The sequence below is a fragment of the Apostichopus japonicus genome, chromosome 11 (genome assembly GCF_037975245.1).
Source record: "Apostichopus japonicus isolate 1M-3 chromosome 11, ASM3797524v1, whole genome shotgun sequence".
Classification (NCBI taxonomy): Eukaryota; Metazoa; Echinodermata; class Holothuroidea; order Aspidochirotida; family Stichopodidae; genus Apostichopus; species Apostichopus japonicus.
In genome coordinates this window covers 16,651,045-16,667,561 of record NC_092571.1, presented here as the reverse complement: position 1 = coordinate 16,667,561, position 16,517 = coordinate 16,651,045, and the positions used below count along the sequence as shown (strand labels likewise).

Sequence of the window (16,517 nt, the reverse complement as noted above, 5' to 3'; positions counted from 1 at the left end):
TGTTTTATGTTAAATGATTCTAACTATTTCAGAGTAAGAACCGAAGGAACGATGCAATGTGGCATGCTGAAGAGGGTGATGTTAGGGTTTAGAGCAGAGAGGCTGGACTGAAAATGTCTTCAGTTTTAATACAGAATAATTCAAAGCTAGTACCAACAATGTGGATATCTCTGAAAGAGGAGGGAGGTGGGGAGAGAGTAGGGAGGGATTGCAGCTACTGGTTCCAAGCTCTATACTTTAAATCTAACAAAACCCCTTAGTAATGAATGCAGGTAGACACTGTGACTTTAAAAGGGCATGGTGGCTGAAACTTGATACTTGGTATGTGGATCCACCCTTATTGAGAACAAGGCTGCTTTTCCTGTGAAGGTCAAAGATCATTTCAGGTCAACAGAGGTCAAAGTCTAAAAACCTTGGAAAATTGTTCAGCTCTGCAGAAATTCATACCAGATCAAGGGAGATCTCCTTTGGTGAGTACAAGAACCCCTATTGAAATTGGTGGCTATCAAATGTCAGTTAAGGACAACATAGACAAAAATGTATAAAACACTGTAACTTTGAAAAAGTAAAACTTTAATGAACTTGGTACTTGATAGTTTGATCCTCGTTAGTGTGAAAAGCTTTCCTGATCACTTGAAGTCAGTAATGGCCAACAGCTCAACACTTTAAAGTGAAGGCTGTCAGTATCTCTGTTGTATATACCAATACAGATGGTGGGAAGGAATCACGTACACCAATATAGCTTTCTGGTTTTCCTTGTAACGTGATGGTTTTCTTTACAGAGAGTTACTCGACGATGGTCGGCAATTACATCGACAACTCTGCACAAGGTATCCAAAGGTTAGAGTCCTCTCGGAGGTCAGAAGGTCAACAGACGGCTACAGAGGACCAAGGCACTGGGGAACAGGTAATGCTAAACAGCTCCTACGAGATTAAAGGGGAAAAGGGGGAGAAATTTTGAAATTTGTGTAGGCAAATCAACAGAAAATTAACTAGGACATCGTTTGGGCTAGAATTGGATATCAATTAGCCACCTCGGAAATCAAATTTGTTTGATGTGTATTTGGTTAAAAACAAACATGAGGGAAATCTTTGTTATACTATGAAGAATATTCAGATTTTTTTTTTTTTTTGAAAGGGGGAGGGGGACCTGGGGTGTGGGGGAATGTGTTAATAAATTGTTAGACAGCATGTTTTCAACAGAAGTATCCAGTATGCACATTGCATGAATATTCACCAGCTGCATTTTGAGTTTTGCAGTGACCCTTGAACGCTACTAAAGTTGTTGCATTCATGGGTATACCATGATCACTATACTTGAAAGGATAGTCCAGGTAAGAATTTATTTTTTGACGATGGGAGAGGAACATATTCTAAGTGTCCTTGAGCAATTTGCATATTCTTTCCTCTTCTTCATCCATATTGATGTGATGAACACAGAGGTGGGGGCGGGGTGGGGGGTGGGAAGACTGATGACTCTATCATTCACATCAATGGGAAACTTTATAGCAAAAATGAGGTTGCAAATAAATTCATTTGCAATCCTTTTTTTAGATATGATGTTATATCAGTTAAACTAGCTTGGGCCTAGAATAATCATTGTGTCGCCCTGTACAAATTTTGTCGGAATATGACTTAACCAGCCCCTACCAATTTTTTCTTTCTCTCTCCACTGAATCTGTAGTATGAAGCTTTCCTCATTCTTACCCTAACCTTCTCTCTTCACAAGGGGTTACATTATGTAAAGAAATACAATAGAATGTTGTATCAATTTTGCCAATTTGGTATACTAATAGATGATAAATTTGGTTAATCTAAAAATTGCTTTGCTGCAAAGCATTTCTTGGTAGGAGTTGGTACTTTTACTAAAAAATAGAATTTCGCATGGCAGGCATCTGTACACGTACTAACTGATTTCATTACATACTAATAATCCCAAAAGAAAACATTTCTCGTACTGCATCTACCCTACATACCTGTATATATACTGCCTTCATCTACCTGCATCTACCTACATAACAAACAGTATCTGCTTCACTATGACTGACAAAATTGGCAGATATGCATTTATACATTTTTATCAAAACTGAGATTTATTTTGGTGAAAACAACTGCCCCCCTCTCCCCCTTTTTCCCTGTTTTTCTACCCACCCCCTTTTTTTTACTTTCTTCAAGACCAACCTAAGGTACAGTAAGTTTTGTGCTCATATAGGTTGTACTAATAATAATATCGTACACCGCTATTTGCATGATGGCATCAATGTTGAAAAGAGCTCTGTTGTTGCATTGGTACTGCATGACTGTGGCCCTTTGAACACTTCCCATTTATTTTTCTTGACAGTTTTATTTTAATTTTTTTCTTTGTTCTTGTCTGAAGTGACCTGGCTGATCCTGGCTGATCCGGCTTTACGGTCAAACAGATAAAATAAAAAAATTCAGAGTTGAATTGTCGTTCACCCGACATTCAATTACCATATTTCGTACAATTATTGCTTAGAATATTTCTGTTAATATCTCTTGCAAAGAAGAGTTTTCAAGGGTAGTCATGTTTGAGCTAGCCATTCTCTCTACCAACAGATGACCCATGCCCAACCAGATGAGATCGAAGGCTATGAGGTCATACCTATTACCAATGGTCCTCATTCAAAGTATGCCGATGACGTAAGTGGCTCAAAACAACAACAACAAATACAGCCGTAATTGAGCAGAATTGTACCAGTTAGCTAATTCTAATTGGAACGTGTGTATGAAGAATTCATCTTAGTTGTTAGGAATATGCATAGGCTAGAACCAGGGAATGGAAAGGGGGGGGGGGATGAGTGGATTAAGGTGGTATTTATTCCTACTATAATGTTTCCCTCCCTCTCTCCCACACACAAAATTGGGAGATTTGGCAGCCTTCCCCCTGCAAGCCAGTCAATAGCCTCATTGAGTTATATCCTCCTACTCCACTGATACGACTAGTTGAACTCATTAACACACAACATAAATTCTGTGCATTGAGTAGAATTTTACTGTCTAACCAGGAAATAGATAGCTTGTTCATTTCCCTGTTCTTTTTTCCCTTTTTCCTTTTATTTTTTTTTAGTTGTTGCTACTTTTCCTGTGTACAGTCACATTCTTCTTTTGATATCACTTTCTAGTTTGAGCACTTAGCAATGCATATAAAGCACTGAATATGCATTGATTACAATCCCCATAACTTTCTTTTTTTATTGGTTATGAAACATTTCTGGTTGTGTGGGGGGGTGGGGGTTATGGGGGAGGGGGTTGAAATATTACACAGCGTGAGATACTGGTATACTGCAAGCAAGTAGTAATATATATCGTAGGGTTTGTAGCATAGCCTACAGTAGACCAGACACACACGAGTAGCAGAATTACAATAGATAGTCTTTGGCAATGTTTTGCCGTTGTCAAAGTAAAGGCTTTAAGTGGCTCATGGTGAAGTTTGAAGGGGCAAATTGCATTTAATAAACATGGTTACTTTATGCTCAGAAATCAATTTGATTTAGTTTTATGGTCTGGTCGTTGACATTCCAGATTTGTCCGGTATAGACCAATGGTCACACAGGTAGTAGATTTATGGTGCTTTATTAGTAATGTTATGTTACGCTCTGTTTATTAGCTCACACACACTGCTGTGTGTGAGGTTATGGAGCTCCAGATGTTGTCAAACTTTTCAAATATTTTCATCAACTCTGTTTTCTTACTCTTTCCCATTCAAAATTTTGTGAGCTTGTCTTGTGGGATTTAAACTTTTCCTTTTCGCTCTTGAAGTGAATGAAACAATATAATTTTTTGGGTAATTTTTGGTAGTTCCGCAAGCAAACTGTTTATAGTATTTGCACACGACACCATTGTTTAAATTCTGTATCAACTGGGTGTATTGCCAACCTGATAGGTCACTACTCTGTTCCAACTAACTGTTGACCGATATTGTTTCCAAAGTGGAGGTTACTACTTCCATTCCGTATCAACATTCCGCCCTTAAGTCATAACTGAGTGCTGTAACTTGTATCGACTAAAGCAAGTCTGATTTCACGCCAACAGGTCGATGGGCTTGTTAGTGTGTGATTTCTGTCACATACAGTTAACTCACACAAAAAACACACTGTATAAAAGTGAAACATTGCATGATTAGATAGTAGATACTTCTTTAATACATACACATGACTGCTGAAGCACAGAGAAAGTGATAAGATTGCCGAATCAAGCAACCGCATTGCGAATGAATTAGATGTAGGCTTAACTCTGTATGTGCGTTCTGCACTGAAATAGGGAAACGTAATAATACTACTCAGAATGCACGGTCCAGACGACCACTCAGTTGTTTCAGGTAGTGTCTGGAGGCGTGCGAGTTATAAAAACTGCGGGCGTCTGAATTTAGCTGCCAAATAGGTTCATTCATTGAGACACACTAGTGCAACTGATAAATCTGGTGTGAGCTACTGCTCCTGTTGGTGCTTTAATTAACTTTATGGCCTTGGTCTGACCAAGTCCTATAATATTTGAAGTATTTTTCTCTCCTTTTTTTTTCACTAAACGGAGTAACATTACTTTTAGGCTTTTTGGGTAAATAACACATAAAAGCATTATAGAGTTATCAAACTTCTTTTCTTTTTTAATTTCTACTGATTGATCCTTCTAATTTACTAATTCATAATTCAGTTTTTCATCTAATAAGCTCATTTCATATCCATATGATGCAATCTCATTACTAAAACAGACGATAAAATGAAGCATAATCAAGCATAGCTTGATGTCATCAATGTTCTTAAATGATGACTTAAGGCATGGTTTTAACATATTGCAGACTGCTTTTGAAAACACTGTTAGCAGTCCAGATTGTATTTTTGTTTCACTTTTTAGTATCTGAGAAATGACCGTTTAAACATTCGGTCGGTTCCCCAGATGCGACACAATTACTCAGTGGCAAAAAAAAGACTTTCATAACCTCAAATAATATATTTGGAGTGCATAACAAATTGGTTAAAGCAGAATGGTGTTAAATACCATCCAAGGATGATGCTCTGAACATTGTTCATATGAAGCTAAAAGAACATGTTTTGGTTGAGTTGTTTGAATTTGTGAAACAATGGATTAACATTAAGGCCTACAATTAGGCCTTAAAGGAGCATACCAGAGATGTAGTATATTTTAATGCTGAAGTATCTTGAAAATTGGAATTTTCATAAAAAACATTACCAACTCTCTTTATTACTTCTGAATCGTGCTGAGAGCTTCGTAATTTTGGTATCGAGTGCGTGATTACATAATCGGTCTTGTCTTGAGAACTCTTGCACCAAGGATAATTATACTTGTACTGGTACTCCTACTGTTGCACACATTCCACAATTCTGCTGCCTTGTTTAGCTTTCTGTCACCAAAAAAAAAAAAAAATCACCAAAAAAAATACAAAATACAAAATCATGAATAAGAGAGATTCCAACTGTTAAAGCAATGCTGAAAATATGTTAAATAGGATTTTGAAGCTTATCGGCCAATTTTTCATATCTAGCAATTTTTTTTATAGTATCATTATGTAATCCCTTTAAAGTAGCTTGTTGTGTTTGCAGCATACAATGGCTATAATTACAAATGAATCAGCCCACAGTACTTGCTCTTATTGTTTTTGGTTTTGCAACTGATGTTTTAAAGATCACCAGCATTTGCCCCAATATGCTAGGATGTCAAATAATGGCCACTTTGGCTCACAACTCTATGAGCAATTTTGAATCATTTTTCAACGCAATTAACGACATTTAGTCCTCTCTTTTGGTAAGACTTCTTGATGTTTGGGAACCATTTGGAAAGTTGAAGTCTCCAAGAAAGTACTTTGACATTTTTTTTCTCATGATTATGTGTCTTGCCAAATTTTTGTGAGGTACTTCTGATAAAGTTAAAATATCTAAACAAAAGCATTTCTGTAACCATAAACAAAATATATGTAATTCCTTTTCTTATATTTTATAGCCTTGACATAGTAACAGATTTTATGATATGACTAGGGACATTTGGTAAGAAGTATAAAGTGTATGATTCCATAGCCATGAGAACCACTGTAGCGTATCCATGCAAGTGTGTCTATGGTGACTTTGAGCCCGATCAAAAGTGAACACACATCCAACTGATCTCAAAACGTTGAACTAAGTCAAGCTGTACCAATGAAGCTGGACCCAGGAGTCTATCTGATTTTGTTAGGAACACTTTCTTCCCCTTTTTATGATGCGATTCTAAAAGTCATCTTTGTTATTTCACATGTATTTCTCAACAGAGAACCCAGGCATTGCTGGATATGGTGTCGCAGATCGGTCGCGAGAAAGGCCTGGCCGCTCAGAAATTTCAGTGTCGAGGATGTTCCTGCGAACTGGGAATCAGTAAGATGCAGATCTTTCATGTCGCAATAATAACACAAAAAGATCCTGGGTGGACGACGCCCTTCCCCCATCCCCTACCCCTTCATACCCCCAGAGAAAATGGAAATTCATTTGTCTGAAATACTAACAATACATTGGTCCACTAAATTGTCCAAACCACTCTGTCAGTAAAGAGTGTCCAGAAGGTGAAAATTTAACAACAAGGTCTGTTTTATTTGGCGTGGTTCTAACATACGTTATGTAGCTGTAGATGAGCCTACCTCCCATTTAGAAAATAAATTTCACTTTGTCGTTGCATAAATATCGTCTTGCAATGTACATGAACCATGGATCTTGTCCGTAACATTTGGTATGTACAGATATTTCCTCTTGTGTCAATTGTTAAATGGTAACCAAAAAAATTCCCTGAGCTTCTTCACAGAGGATAATACCCATTTCATTATTCAAGCACTAAAGACATTGTTTTCATGAAATATGAATTCTTCACTTTATTGCAAGAGGGAGAGTACTTTAATAACGCTTACAAGTTTGAGTGGATATTAAAAGTGGATATAAGCACATTGCAAGAAGGAAAGTACTTTAATAAACACTTACAGTTTGAGTGGGTATCACAGTGAGGTATCAGTCTATTTGCAAATAATTTAAAAAAAGAATTAAAGCTTAATTTAGAGGGCGTTACGTTCTCGGGGAGTAATTTATCAGTGAATGGTTTGATCATGTTGTTTGTTAGAAACTTTCAAGGTCGATTGAGGTCTGGATGATCAAAACGATCCTGTTTTCTTTACTTGTAAAAACATGAGCTTGGCAGAATGTTTTTCAAGTAATTTGATAGAGTTGGTGTTAATGCCTTAATAGTATGTTAGGCATTATAATCTTAATGTTTTTAAAATGCATTTCCCTAGGTACAAAAATTTGTGATAGAGTTGTGAGGAAATAAGGGTATTAATTAACCCTGGGGTCAAGATTGGGTCGTCCATTTGAGGATGTTTACTGGTTCCTTACGACAGCCTGGACTTTCCTTTAAGGTTAAGATTATAATTGAGTATGTATGACCAGAATGTCTTAACTTTGTACATACTGTACCTGTATTGGCTATCGTTTGGAAAACCTCAAGGATATAGTTTTGGTCTCTACCATCGGGGGAATTACTCAAGATTTGTCGAAGGGGAAGTCCAGGTAATCATTTGAGAATTTTAGCGAAAGTCTTAAAATTTGACATATTTGAATATTAGCCTACACTCCTACACAGTTTACTTTGTGTGTGTGTGTGTGTGTTTCTATGTCTCATGAAGTATTCTTTTATTTACAGTCTTTGGTAAACACAAAGTGTGTAACTACGACGGTTATTACTATTGCAGTGAATGCCATCTCGACGAGCAAGCAGTCATTCCCGCCAGAATTCTATACAACTGGGATTTCAGGAAACACTGTGGTAAGAAAATGTTCACTTTTGACTGACTTTTGAGAAAATGTTCAGAAAATGTGCAAGAATATTCCAGTTGTCCTTGAAGCCATTTTTGATATCTTTCATAATCATTTGTGCTTCAGTGAGACAAAAATATAAACTTTATTCTGTTCAGACATTAAAATATTACTGCTTGATTTTAGTTCAATATATTGCCTCATATCCTCTGTGCTATGTTAATAGTTGGATTACGTGGATTGTATCAGCACCTTACAACTGTATATATTACTGATCATCTACAGTTAACGTATGTTTATGGAATCTACTTATGTTTGACAAAGCACTCTTTTTCCTTAACCGAAAATGTAGTTTTTTTGCTTCTTATGGATTTATGCTCCAAGGGCTTATTAATATTAACCTCAAAGCAAATCCTTGAAAATCTCAAGAAAATTTATAACTTATTTTCTGGGGGGTAGGGGGAAAGAAATACAAGCATCTATTCCCAGATGGTCTACAACACATCCTCTAATATCAGATATACCAAGGCCTAATGTACTTGTGTTGTACATGAAACTAGAGCACTAGACAAATTGTTGCATGATTTTTAATTCAAGCTTTGATAGTGATTCGACAGCCACAAACTCATCAATGTAAAATATATCCTCCTCACTCCCCTCCCATCCCCATCCAGCCCTTCCATTCCGAATGACATCTCACACACATGAGAGTATATTTAAGCGGAATCCCCTCCCCCCCCCCCCTCTGCTTAAGTTAGCCACCCTTCTAAACTGTTTCTTAACCAAGTTGAGGATCTGACAATTATCGATGTTGGCGAATGCAAAAGCCCACCCCTACACCCTCTCTCATTTCCCTTCCTCTCTTTGTGATGACCTATCATACCTGTAAATCAATGAAGATGGTATTTATTTCTTGCCTTCAGTCGCTCGCCACACAAAACTGTTTCTCAATCAAGTTGAGGACATGGCTCTGATAGATGTTGGCAAGTACAATCCGTCTCTGTATGGAGCCATCAGTGAGATGGAACAAATACTGGTAATGAATCTTTAAAATCAACTCAAGTTATTCTTTAATATTCTTCTTTTTCCTTTGCTGTATTTTCATCTACTGTAATATCATTCCTTTCTTTTTATCGCCATTTATAGTGAGATTTCTAGGTGACATCTTTTATTAAATTCTGTCCTTCTTGTGTCTTACAATGCAATGTAGTGCAATATAATTCTTTATTCTGTGCCTGTATTTTGTCCCTTGTAGTTTCTGTTACTTGTCATTCAGCCTCTAAAGAAGATCCTGCTAGGATTGAAAAGTCAGGCCCACTTACTTTACACATGCTGGTTCACAGGTTTCTTTAGTGGTTAAGCAGTTTGCTAACAGTTTTTTATTTTAGTTATTCTCTCATTCTTTACAGTCACTTACAATTCTTGGTCAATGTCTTAAAAAAAATTTTTTTTTAGGAAGTCTGCACTCTCTGAAGAGACATAACAGTTAGGATACATAGTTTGATGGAAACACCTCAAAAACTACAAGAGTAGTGTCAGTTCAGTTCTGGGCAAACAATGACTGTTTTTGTTTTCAAATAGCTCATTAACATTCCTATTTTCCTCTTGTTTTGCTGTAGGCCTTACGTAAACAGATTCTATACCTTAAGGCCTATCTCTTTACTTGTAAGCAGTCAGTGGCTGAACAGCTCCGCACAAAGATATGGCCCAGAGAGTACATGCTAGAAAATTGCCATCTTTACTCTGTCAGGGTAGGTATTTACCGGGGATTTTTTTTTTTTTTTTTTTAGGTTGTTTTTTTGGGGGGGGGGGGGTGAGGGGTAGAATTGCACATGAAGAACTTACACTTGAAACTTCAAACCAATTTTGAAAGTAAACAACTTCCTGATTAAACTGGATATTTTTCATCTGAGACTTACAGGATACAAGTGCTGTGCTGTGCTGTGCTTCAGTCTGTATGTTTTAGAACTGCCCTAATCAGAATCTAAGTTAAATTCAGTCAGCAAAGAACTGGTGCCATATTTGTGAGGTCAATGGATGGGAACTCCATTCTAGCCCCAAAATTGTGGTTGCTCTTTAAAGCTTTTTATTTCATTTTGATTGATTCTAAGTATATTTCCTTCAATAGCATAATAAGCAACAGAAATTGTTATGATATTACATTATAAGGAAATGTAACTCTCTCCCTTTGCACAAGCCTCAAGGTAGGGGGCCACTGGTGTGACATCAATATGGAGGACCCATTGAACAACTCAAGGATATACAAGATGACACGGGCTGCTAGAAATAACCTTTGTCTAAGAGCTTGTGGAAAACCTTGTAGGTTGCATATTTCACTATGTCGACAGGTCCTTCTTTACGAATGTACATAATAAAATTGCTGCCATGCCTGGCTGCCTGCACAGTGGGAAATTGCATACGCGTAATTTCTCGGTCCGATGTCTTCGTGACCATAGATCAAAATCACAGCAAATGGAGTTACTTGTAAATACTTGTATATATACTTGTAAAGATGTGCCGCCTAAATATTTAAGATTCAGTGAGATTTTCTAGTACTGAGGTAGCCTATGCACTTTCAGCATGCATAGAGGAGAGAGAGAGGGCAAGTGATTCTAGACTGCTTGTCCTTAATAGACAGCCACATGACTCAAGCTAAAACATTTTCTAACAGCAGTTTTTACAGCAAGTGTCTTGTGTGCAACCAATAGAACTTTTATGCCTCCATGTGAACACAGTCAGTACATTGCATAGTACAAACCCTTCTAACCCTTTTACATGTCCCTTGGACATAGGTGTGTCCCATTTATAAAGAGTTTTATGTCAATTTGAATTGTTTTAACTGCAAAAAAATGCATCTGTCTTTTTTTTCTTCCACATTTAAGGACCTCCTTCAAGTTCAAAGTGGCAACCTAGGTCCTCAATTGAAGAAGATCATTGTGTTTGCGGCTCGACATGTACAACAGTGCGCCCTCTGTAGTCAGAAGGGGTTCATCTGCGAAATTTGCGAAAATCCAAAAATAATTTATCCCTTTGATACGGATCTCACAGTCAGGGTAAGTTTTCCATTGTGGTTTTCACCTTTAATTTGTAAACATACTACAGAGGGGTGGATGGGATGTATGTGGGGTTGAACAACAACTCCCCCCCCCACCCCCACCACTTTCAACCTCATATAAAACCACAAAGTAAATTTAGCACAACTTTGCATTTAGACCTAAGTGTAGAATTAATTTAAAGTCTAAATATGTCTCAGAATATGCGTTATTTGACATCTGAAATTAATAATAAAAAAACAATCTGGAAGAGGACCCACAAACCTCTCTAAACGGGATTCTGTGTCAACCACCACAGAGACATATGCCCTCCCTTTTAAACCTCTTAATCTGCCCCTACTTCACATTGTGATTTTCCCAGCTACTGATATACTAATAATAAATAATAATAATATTTGATTTTAATATAGCGCTTTACACCAGCGATAGGTCTCAAAGCGCTTTACAGGCATTATATTACCCCTGGTCAATGATAACCTGTCCCAGAGACAATCCCTCCAGGCAGCTGCAGTTATATACTGCACCCCATGACAAGTTACCTCACAGGTACCTCATTAATCCCTGGGTGGAGAGAGGCAAGTGACATAAAGCATCTTGCCCAAGGACACAAAGTAATGAACTAGGCATGAATCTAACCAGCAATCCTTAGATCACGAGTCCGAAGTCTTAGCCTTAGCCAAACCATGCTAGAATCTTCTGGCTGATCAGGCATTAAAAAATATGGTTATTATACATGGCAAAAGTCACCAAATCCATTTGACATTTTCTTGTGTCCATTAATGAGGAGTTCAGTTGTTTGAGATATTCTTATTCGATATACACGTGGAAATGAATACTCAGGGATCCAAGGTTTCATCTCTATTTATTTTTTGATGTTATTTTTTTTTCCACTGTATTTATTTACAATACCGTAACATACAATACAAAAGAATCAGCAAAAAGACTTACATAAAGAAGCTTGCATAAAGAAGCTTACATAAAGAAATCATAATAGTCGTTAAGGTTACACAAATTGTTGTTTTGCTTAGATATGAAATAGGTTTCATCTTCATGATATTCTCTGTTTTCTCCTTCTCTTCCACGTAGTGCGACAAGTGTCGTTCGGTCTTTCACAGATCTTGCAAGACGGACATCCAGCCTTGCCCGAGATGCCTCCGTAGGAAACTGAGATCTCCCATGGATGAGGAGAAGGATGACCGAACCCAATTCCCATCTCCCTTTACCTGATGATTCTGGCCACAGGGGTTTAGAAAAAAAGTCATGGTTTTGTTTTAGAGGTGATTTGAGGTTTAGCATCATCTGTTTTGCTAACTTATGTTAGCCTGGTAAAACTTGCCTTTAAATATTCCAGACGAACTAATCTGTCCTCACCGCCAGTATTACTTGATGAGATCAAGGATGGCCATATTGGACAAAATAATGGATCAGTACTAAAGAAAGGTGACCATTTTGTGGGTCTTTCTAGCATATTTTGGAGAATCACATACCAGATCCTGCCTAACGGGGAGTGGGTGCAAAGCATAGTCGGAACAGAGATGTTTGAATCGACTTCAACATCATCCACTAGGATATCACATAAAAATCAATAATTATCCTGATATGACAAGTCAAAATCCTGGAAGTTACTGCTGGATTTTCAGGAGAAAACTATAATCCAGTGGAGCAGGCAGATACCATGGGGAACACAGTGACATTGAGAGCAAAGTGGGGCCATGGTGACAATTATCACTGGATTACCCGTCTTAAGTTATCACTTTTCCTTAAATATATGATGAAAATGAGAATACATTATTATCCATATTTCTCTGAGCCCACATAGTGACGCCAGTCTGCCCAATTTTCCTCAGGCCCTGGGGGTGTGGTCACCTCGCCCTCCCCATCAAACTTGCCCCTTGCAAGCTTGCAATTGAAATCTGGGGAGTCATGTGGTTAGACAGCATCCTAGGCAGAATAGCCCACAAAACAAAATGGCGTCGTAATGGGAGGCTAGTATATCGTAGGCTGCAGTATGTTAGAATAAATGCCAAACAGAATGGTGAAGGGGCCCTGGGGCTGTAGTCCCCTTCCCTCCCCCTCCCCCCATCAAGGATGATATCTGGAGAGTCATGTGATTATACAGCATCCTAGGCAGAATAGCCTACAAAACAAAATGGTGTCGTAATGGTATAGGCTGCAGTATGTTAGAATAAATGCCAAACAGAATGGTGAAGGGGCCCTGGGGCTGTAGTCCCTTCCCCTCCCCTCCCCCCATCAAGGATGATATCTGGGGAGTCATGTGATTACACAGCATCCTGGGCAGAAGAGCCCACAAAACAAAATGGTGTCATAACGGTCACTGGCGGATCCAGGGCCTTTGTTTGGGAGGGGCCAAAGTGGAATTAGAGTGATATGGGGAGGGGTCTAAGGGGAGGGGTCTAAGGGGAGGGGCAGGCGCGGCGGAACGGAACGGAAAAATTATTGGGGGGTTAATGTGTGGACACTATCTAAGCGGAGCGCCACCATCGGTTGGCGCGGAGGGTACAAGAAAATTTTGGGTTTTTTCAAACCCCCAGATGGCCAGAAACGGCACTTACCGAGTGTTTTATGCTTCTGATACCTACCCCTGAATATGGGTCTCAAGCCTGTAATTTCTCAGATTGCACGAAAGTCTGTAAAAACATTGTAATTTGTATGTTCGATGGTGTTTTAATAAGAGAGTAGCTATTACTCGAAGTGTACTCGCAAAGACGTTTTTGAGTGTAGTAAGGGCAGTGGCGGGGCTAGGGGTATTGGTCAGGGGGGGGCAAGAATAGTCTGTAGGGGCGCTTTCGACACTATCTAAGCAGAGCGCCACCACAGGTTGGCGCGGAGCGGTCAGAAAAGTTTTGAGTAAAGACACTCCCTAGATTGCAGGAAATCACCCTTTCGGGCCTTACTAATTTGCAGATAAACGGAGAATAAATAGGTGTCGTCGCCATTTTGTCGGAAAATTACACCAACAGAATATGACAAATGTCAATAGGTATATGAGAGCGCAATAAAATAGTCAATAATCGCGAATAAGTAAAAAACTAGTGAAAAGCTGAAAAGGGCGCCAGCAGTCCATTTGAGTCCGTCAGGGGGGGGGGGGAGCATCCGCCCCTGACTGTATATATGGACGCTCCGCCACTAAGTAAGGGGATGTTGGAGAACTGGCTGAAATGAGGCAAGTCATTGGCCTAAGACGAAGTTGTGTTACGCTTACCGGTACTCACACTAACTTCTTCCACTTTTCACGGGGTGTGAAAACGCGGTTGGGGTGACAATGTGGTCTATAGCCAGGGGACGGGCCGAGGGTCCCCCAGCAATTACTAAAATTATTACACCTATATAGTATACATGTGCATCGGACAGATCGACAAGTATGCATTGAAAAATGGGCAGATGCACGTTTCGGAACCTTGGTAAATATTGGGGGGGCTTATCATGCATTTGCCCCCTCAACTTTTTCATTGGGGGGCTGAGACCCCAAGCCCCCCCCCACCGGTTCCGCCGCCACTGGGGAGGGGGTGTCCCCCTCCCCTTTGGAAAATTTTCTATTGCTGAATGCCCTCAGATGCAATTTGGTGCGACAAAAGTGTACAATGGTGATGTTAATTTACTTCTAAAAAAAATGTTTCCCAGGTGTAGTTTTCTAAAATATTTATGAAACAAAGTTGGGATCATCTTTCTCAAATTTTATTTCTCATAGGTTATAAATTTCTTACAACCAGCCTGTAACTGCAAACTGATGGTGTTAAACTGTAAATCCTCATGCTCATACATTTACATAGCTCCCAACTCTTGAGAAGGCAAATGCTGGTCCATGCCACGAATCGCTGTCCTGGGGGAAGGGTATAAGGGGAGGGGGTGTCCCTTTTGATTTTTTTTGGAATCCTGGTGATGCCTACATGTAAAATGGTGGCACTTAGAAAGGCTTTTGTCACCCAAAATTTTCTGAGAAATATGCATTTTTCTGTGTGTAACATCAATAAATTGAATAGTAGGTGATAATTCATTCTTTCCCGTGGCATGAAAATGTTCGCTGCTCGCCCCAATGAAAAGAAATATAGGCTAATTTGAGGTTCAAATGATGCTGTAAAGGAGGTTTTATACTCTATTATGCTAAATGTTAAAGAAATGATGGTTGCTAAGTCAAAATTTGATGCAAATTTTTGTATGTATACTTGACAATTACAATGCGGTTTTTTTCGGACGCTTGTGCGGGTCAGCGGGTTTGGGTGTTAGAATGCGGGTCTAATTCCCGCGAATTGCGGGTCAGTTGGGAGCTCTGCATTTAATTTTAAACCAGAAAACGAAAAGGTTTAGACTAGTCTACCACTGCTATTCCTCTCGATTTTTTAAATTTCCAATCATATGATTTAGCGGATGTTCGGAAACACTTTTTGGCTCACCTTTGGGGGGGCCATGGCCCCCCCTTGGATCCGCCAGTGATAACGGTGGGCTTGTATACCGTAGGCTGCAGTATGAAAAAATATATGCCAAACAGAATGTTGAAGGATTTGTTCAAATAGCTGAGGAGTTGATGGTTTGGGTTTGGTCAAACTGGGAACCAACTAAATACTGGTAACATGTCGACAGCAGGATCAAACCATGGGCAATAAAGCTTGGTTTAGGTCAACGTGGATTGTTTGAATTTTCTACCCTGTCTGTATCAAGAAACATGGCGGGAAAAATGGGGTTTCTTTATGCTCTCGTATTTATTTTTTTTATTGCTTTCAAAGATGTTTCCTGGTTACATGATATGTTTAATTTGATGCAGGTTATAATAATAATAATAATAAATAGGTAATTTAATGCATCACAGAATTAATATCCTGGTGAGTGGGATACATGATAGCTCAATCAGTTGATCATGGGCTGATTTTATTGTTACATGATATGTGTAATTTGATGCAGGTAATAATATTGATAAATAGGTAATTTAATGCATCAGTGAATTAATATCCTGGTGAGTGGGCTACATGATAACTCAATCAATTGGCTGATAGCAGTGTAAGGGGCTGACATTCTAATTAAACGGACTTCCTTAAGAGTGGCCTGATTGCAGAGGTCGTTGATCGTTCTATTTATTTTGTTCTTTTAACGAGAAAGTAATTAACACATTGGTCGTCGTCGATCAAGTTGATATAGCATCGATTAGATTAAAGCGAAAAAGACGTTTACATTGAACAAATTTTTTTGTCGATCTCTATGTCAAGTTTGTTTAGGTTTCTGAAGAAGACTTCTTTAGCTACATTATTACTTACAAGTTTTGGAGGCGAGAAAAAGCACTCTCAACGGAAATGTTTTTGCATACATGTAATAGAAACAACTCAGTCGGCAAAGAGATTTGCCACATTGAAGAAAAATCAATCTCAAGAACTTTCCTTTGGATAACCACAAAAATACACAGCCTGACACCACATCGTTTGCGGTTTTATACTTTTATAACTTTACGAAACCAGCTTTTGATATGTAGCAGAGGAAAGGAAATGGAACACAGACCTATACTTTGATGAAGTATTTTGTGTGCTATTTGGAGGCGTAATATAAACGTCAAAAAGTGAAAGTAATCTTATATTAATTCTTATGAATTGAACTTGTCGATTCCTGGAAAGAATTTATATTTAGAACAATGGAAAAATAAGAATGTGGAAACATA

General features: G+C 38.6%; 1 protein-coding gene across 3 annotated transcripts in view; it reads left to right on the top strand.

Annotated features, from left to right (window-relative positions):
- Window positions 1–16,517, top strand: part of LOC139975510 (pleckstrin homology domain-containing family M member 1-like) — a 28,686-nt gene extending 12,169 nt beyond the window's left edge. For 2 of the 3 annotated variants that reach the window (XM_071983489.1, XM_071983490.1), the window contains 8 exons: window positions 783–907; window positions 2,578–2,661; window positions 6,278–6,380; window positions 7,690–7,812; window positions 8,726–8,838; window positions 9,422–9,553; window positions 10,685–10,855; window positions 11,942–16,517. In XM_071983489.1, coding sequence (XP_071839590.1) covers window positions 783–907; window positions 2,578–2,661; window positions 6,278–6,380; window positions 7,690–7,812; window positions 8,726–8,838; window positions 9,422–9,553; window positions 10,685–10,855; window positions 11,942–12,082 — 992 coding nt within the window. In that variant the 3' untranslated portion in view covers window positions 12,083–16,517. The remainder of the gene's footprint in view (window positions 1–782; window positions 908–2,577; window positions 2,662–6,277; window positions 6,381–7,689; window positions 7,813–8,725; window positions 8,839–9,421; window positions 9,554–10,684; window positions 10,856–11,941) is intronic. The other variant, XM_071983491.1, reaches the window with a different exon arrangement.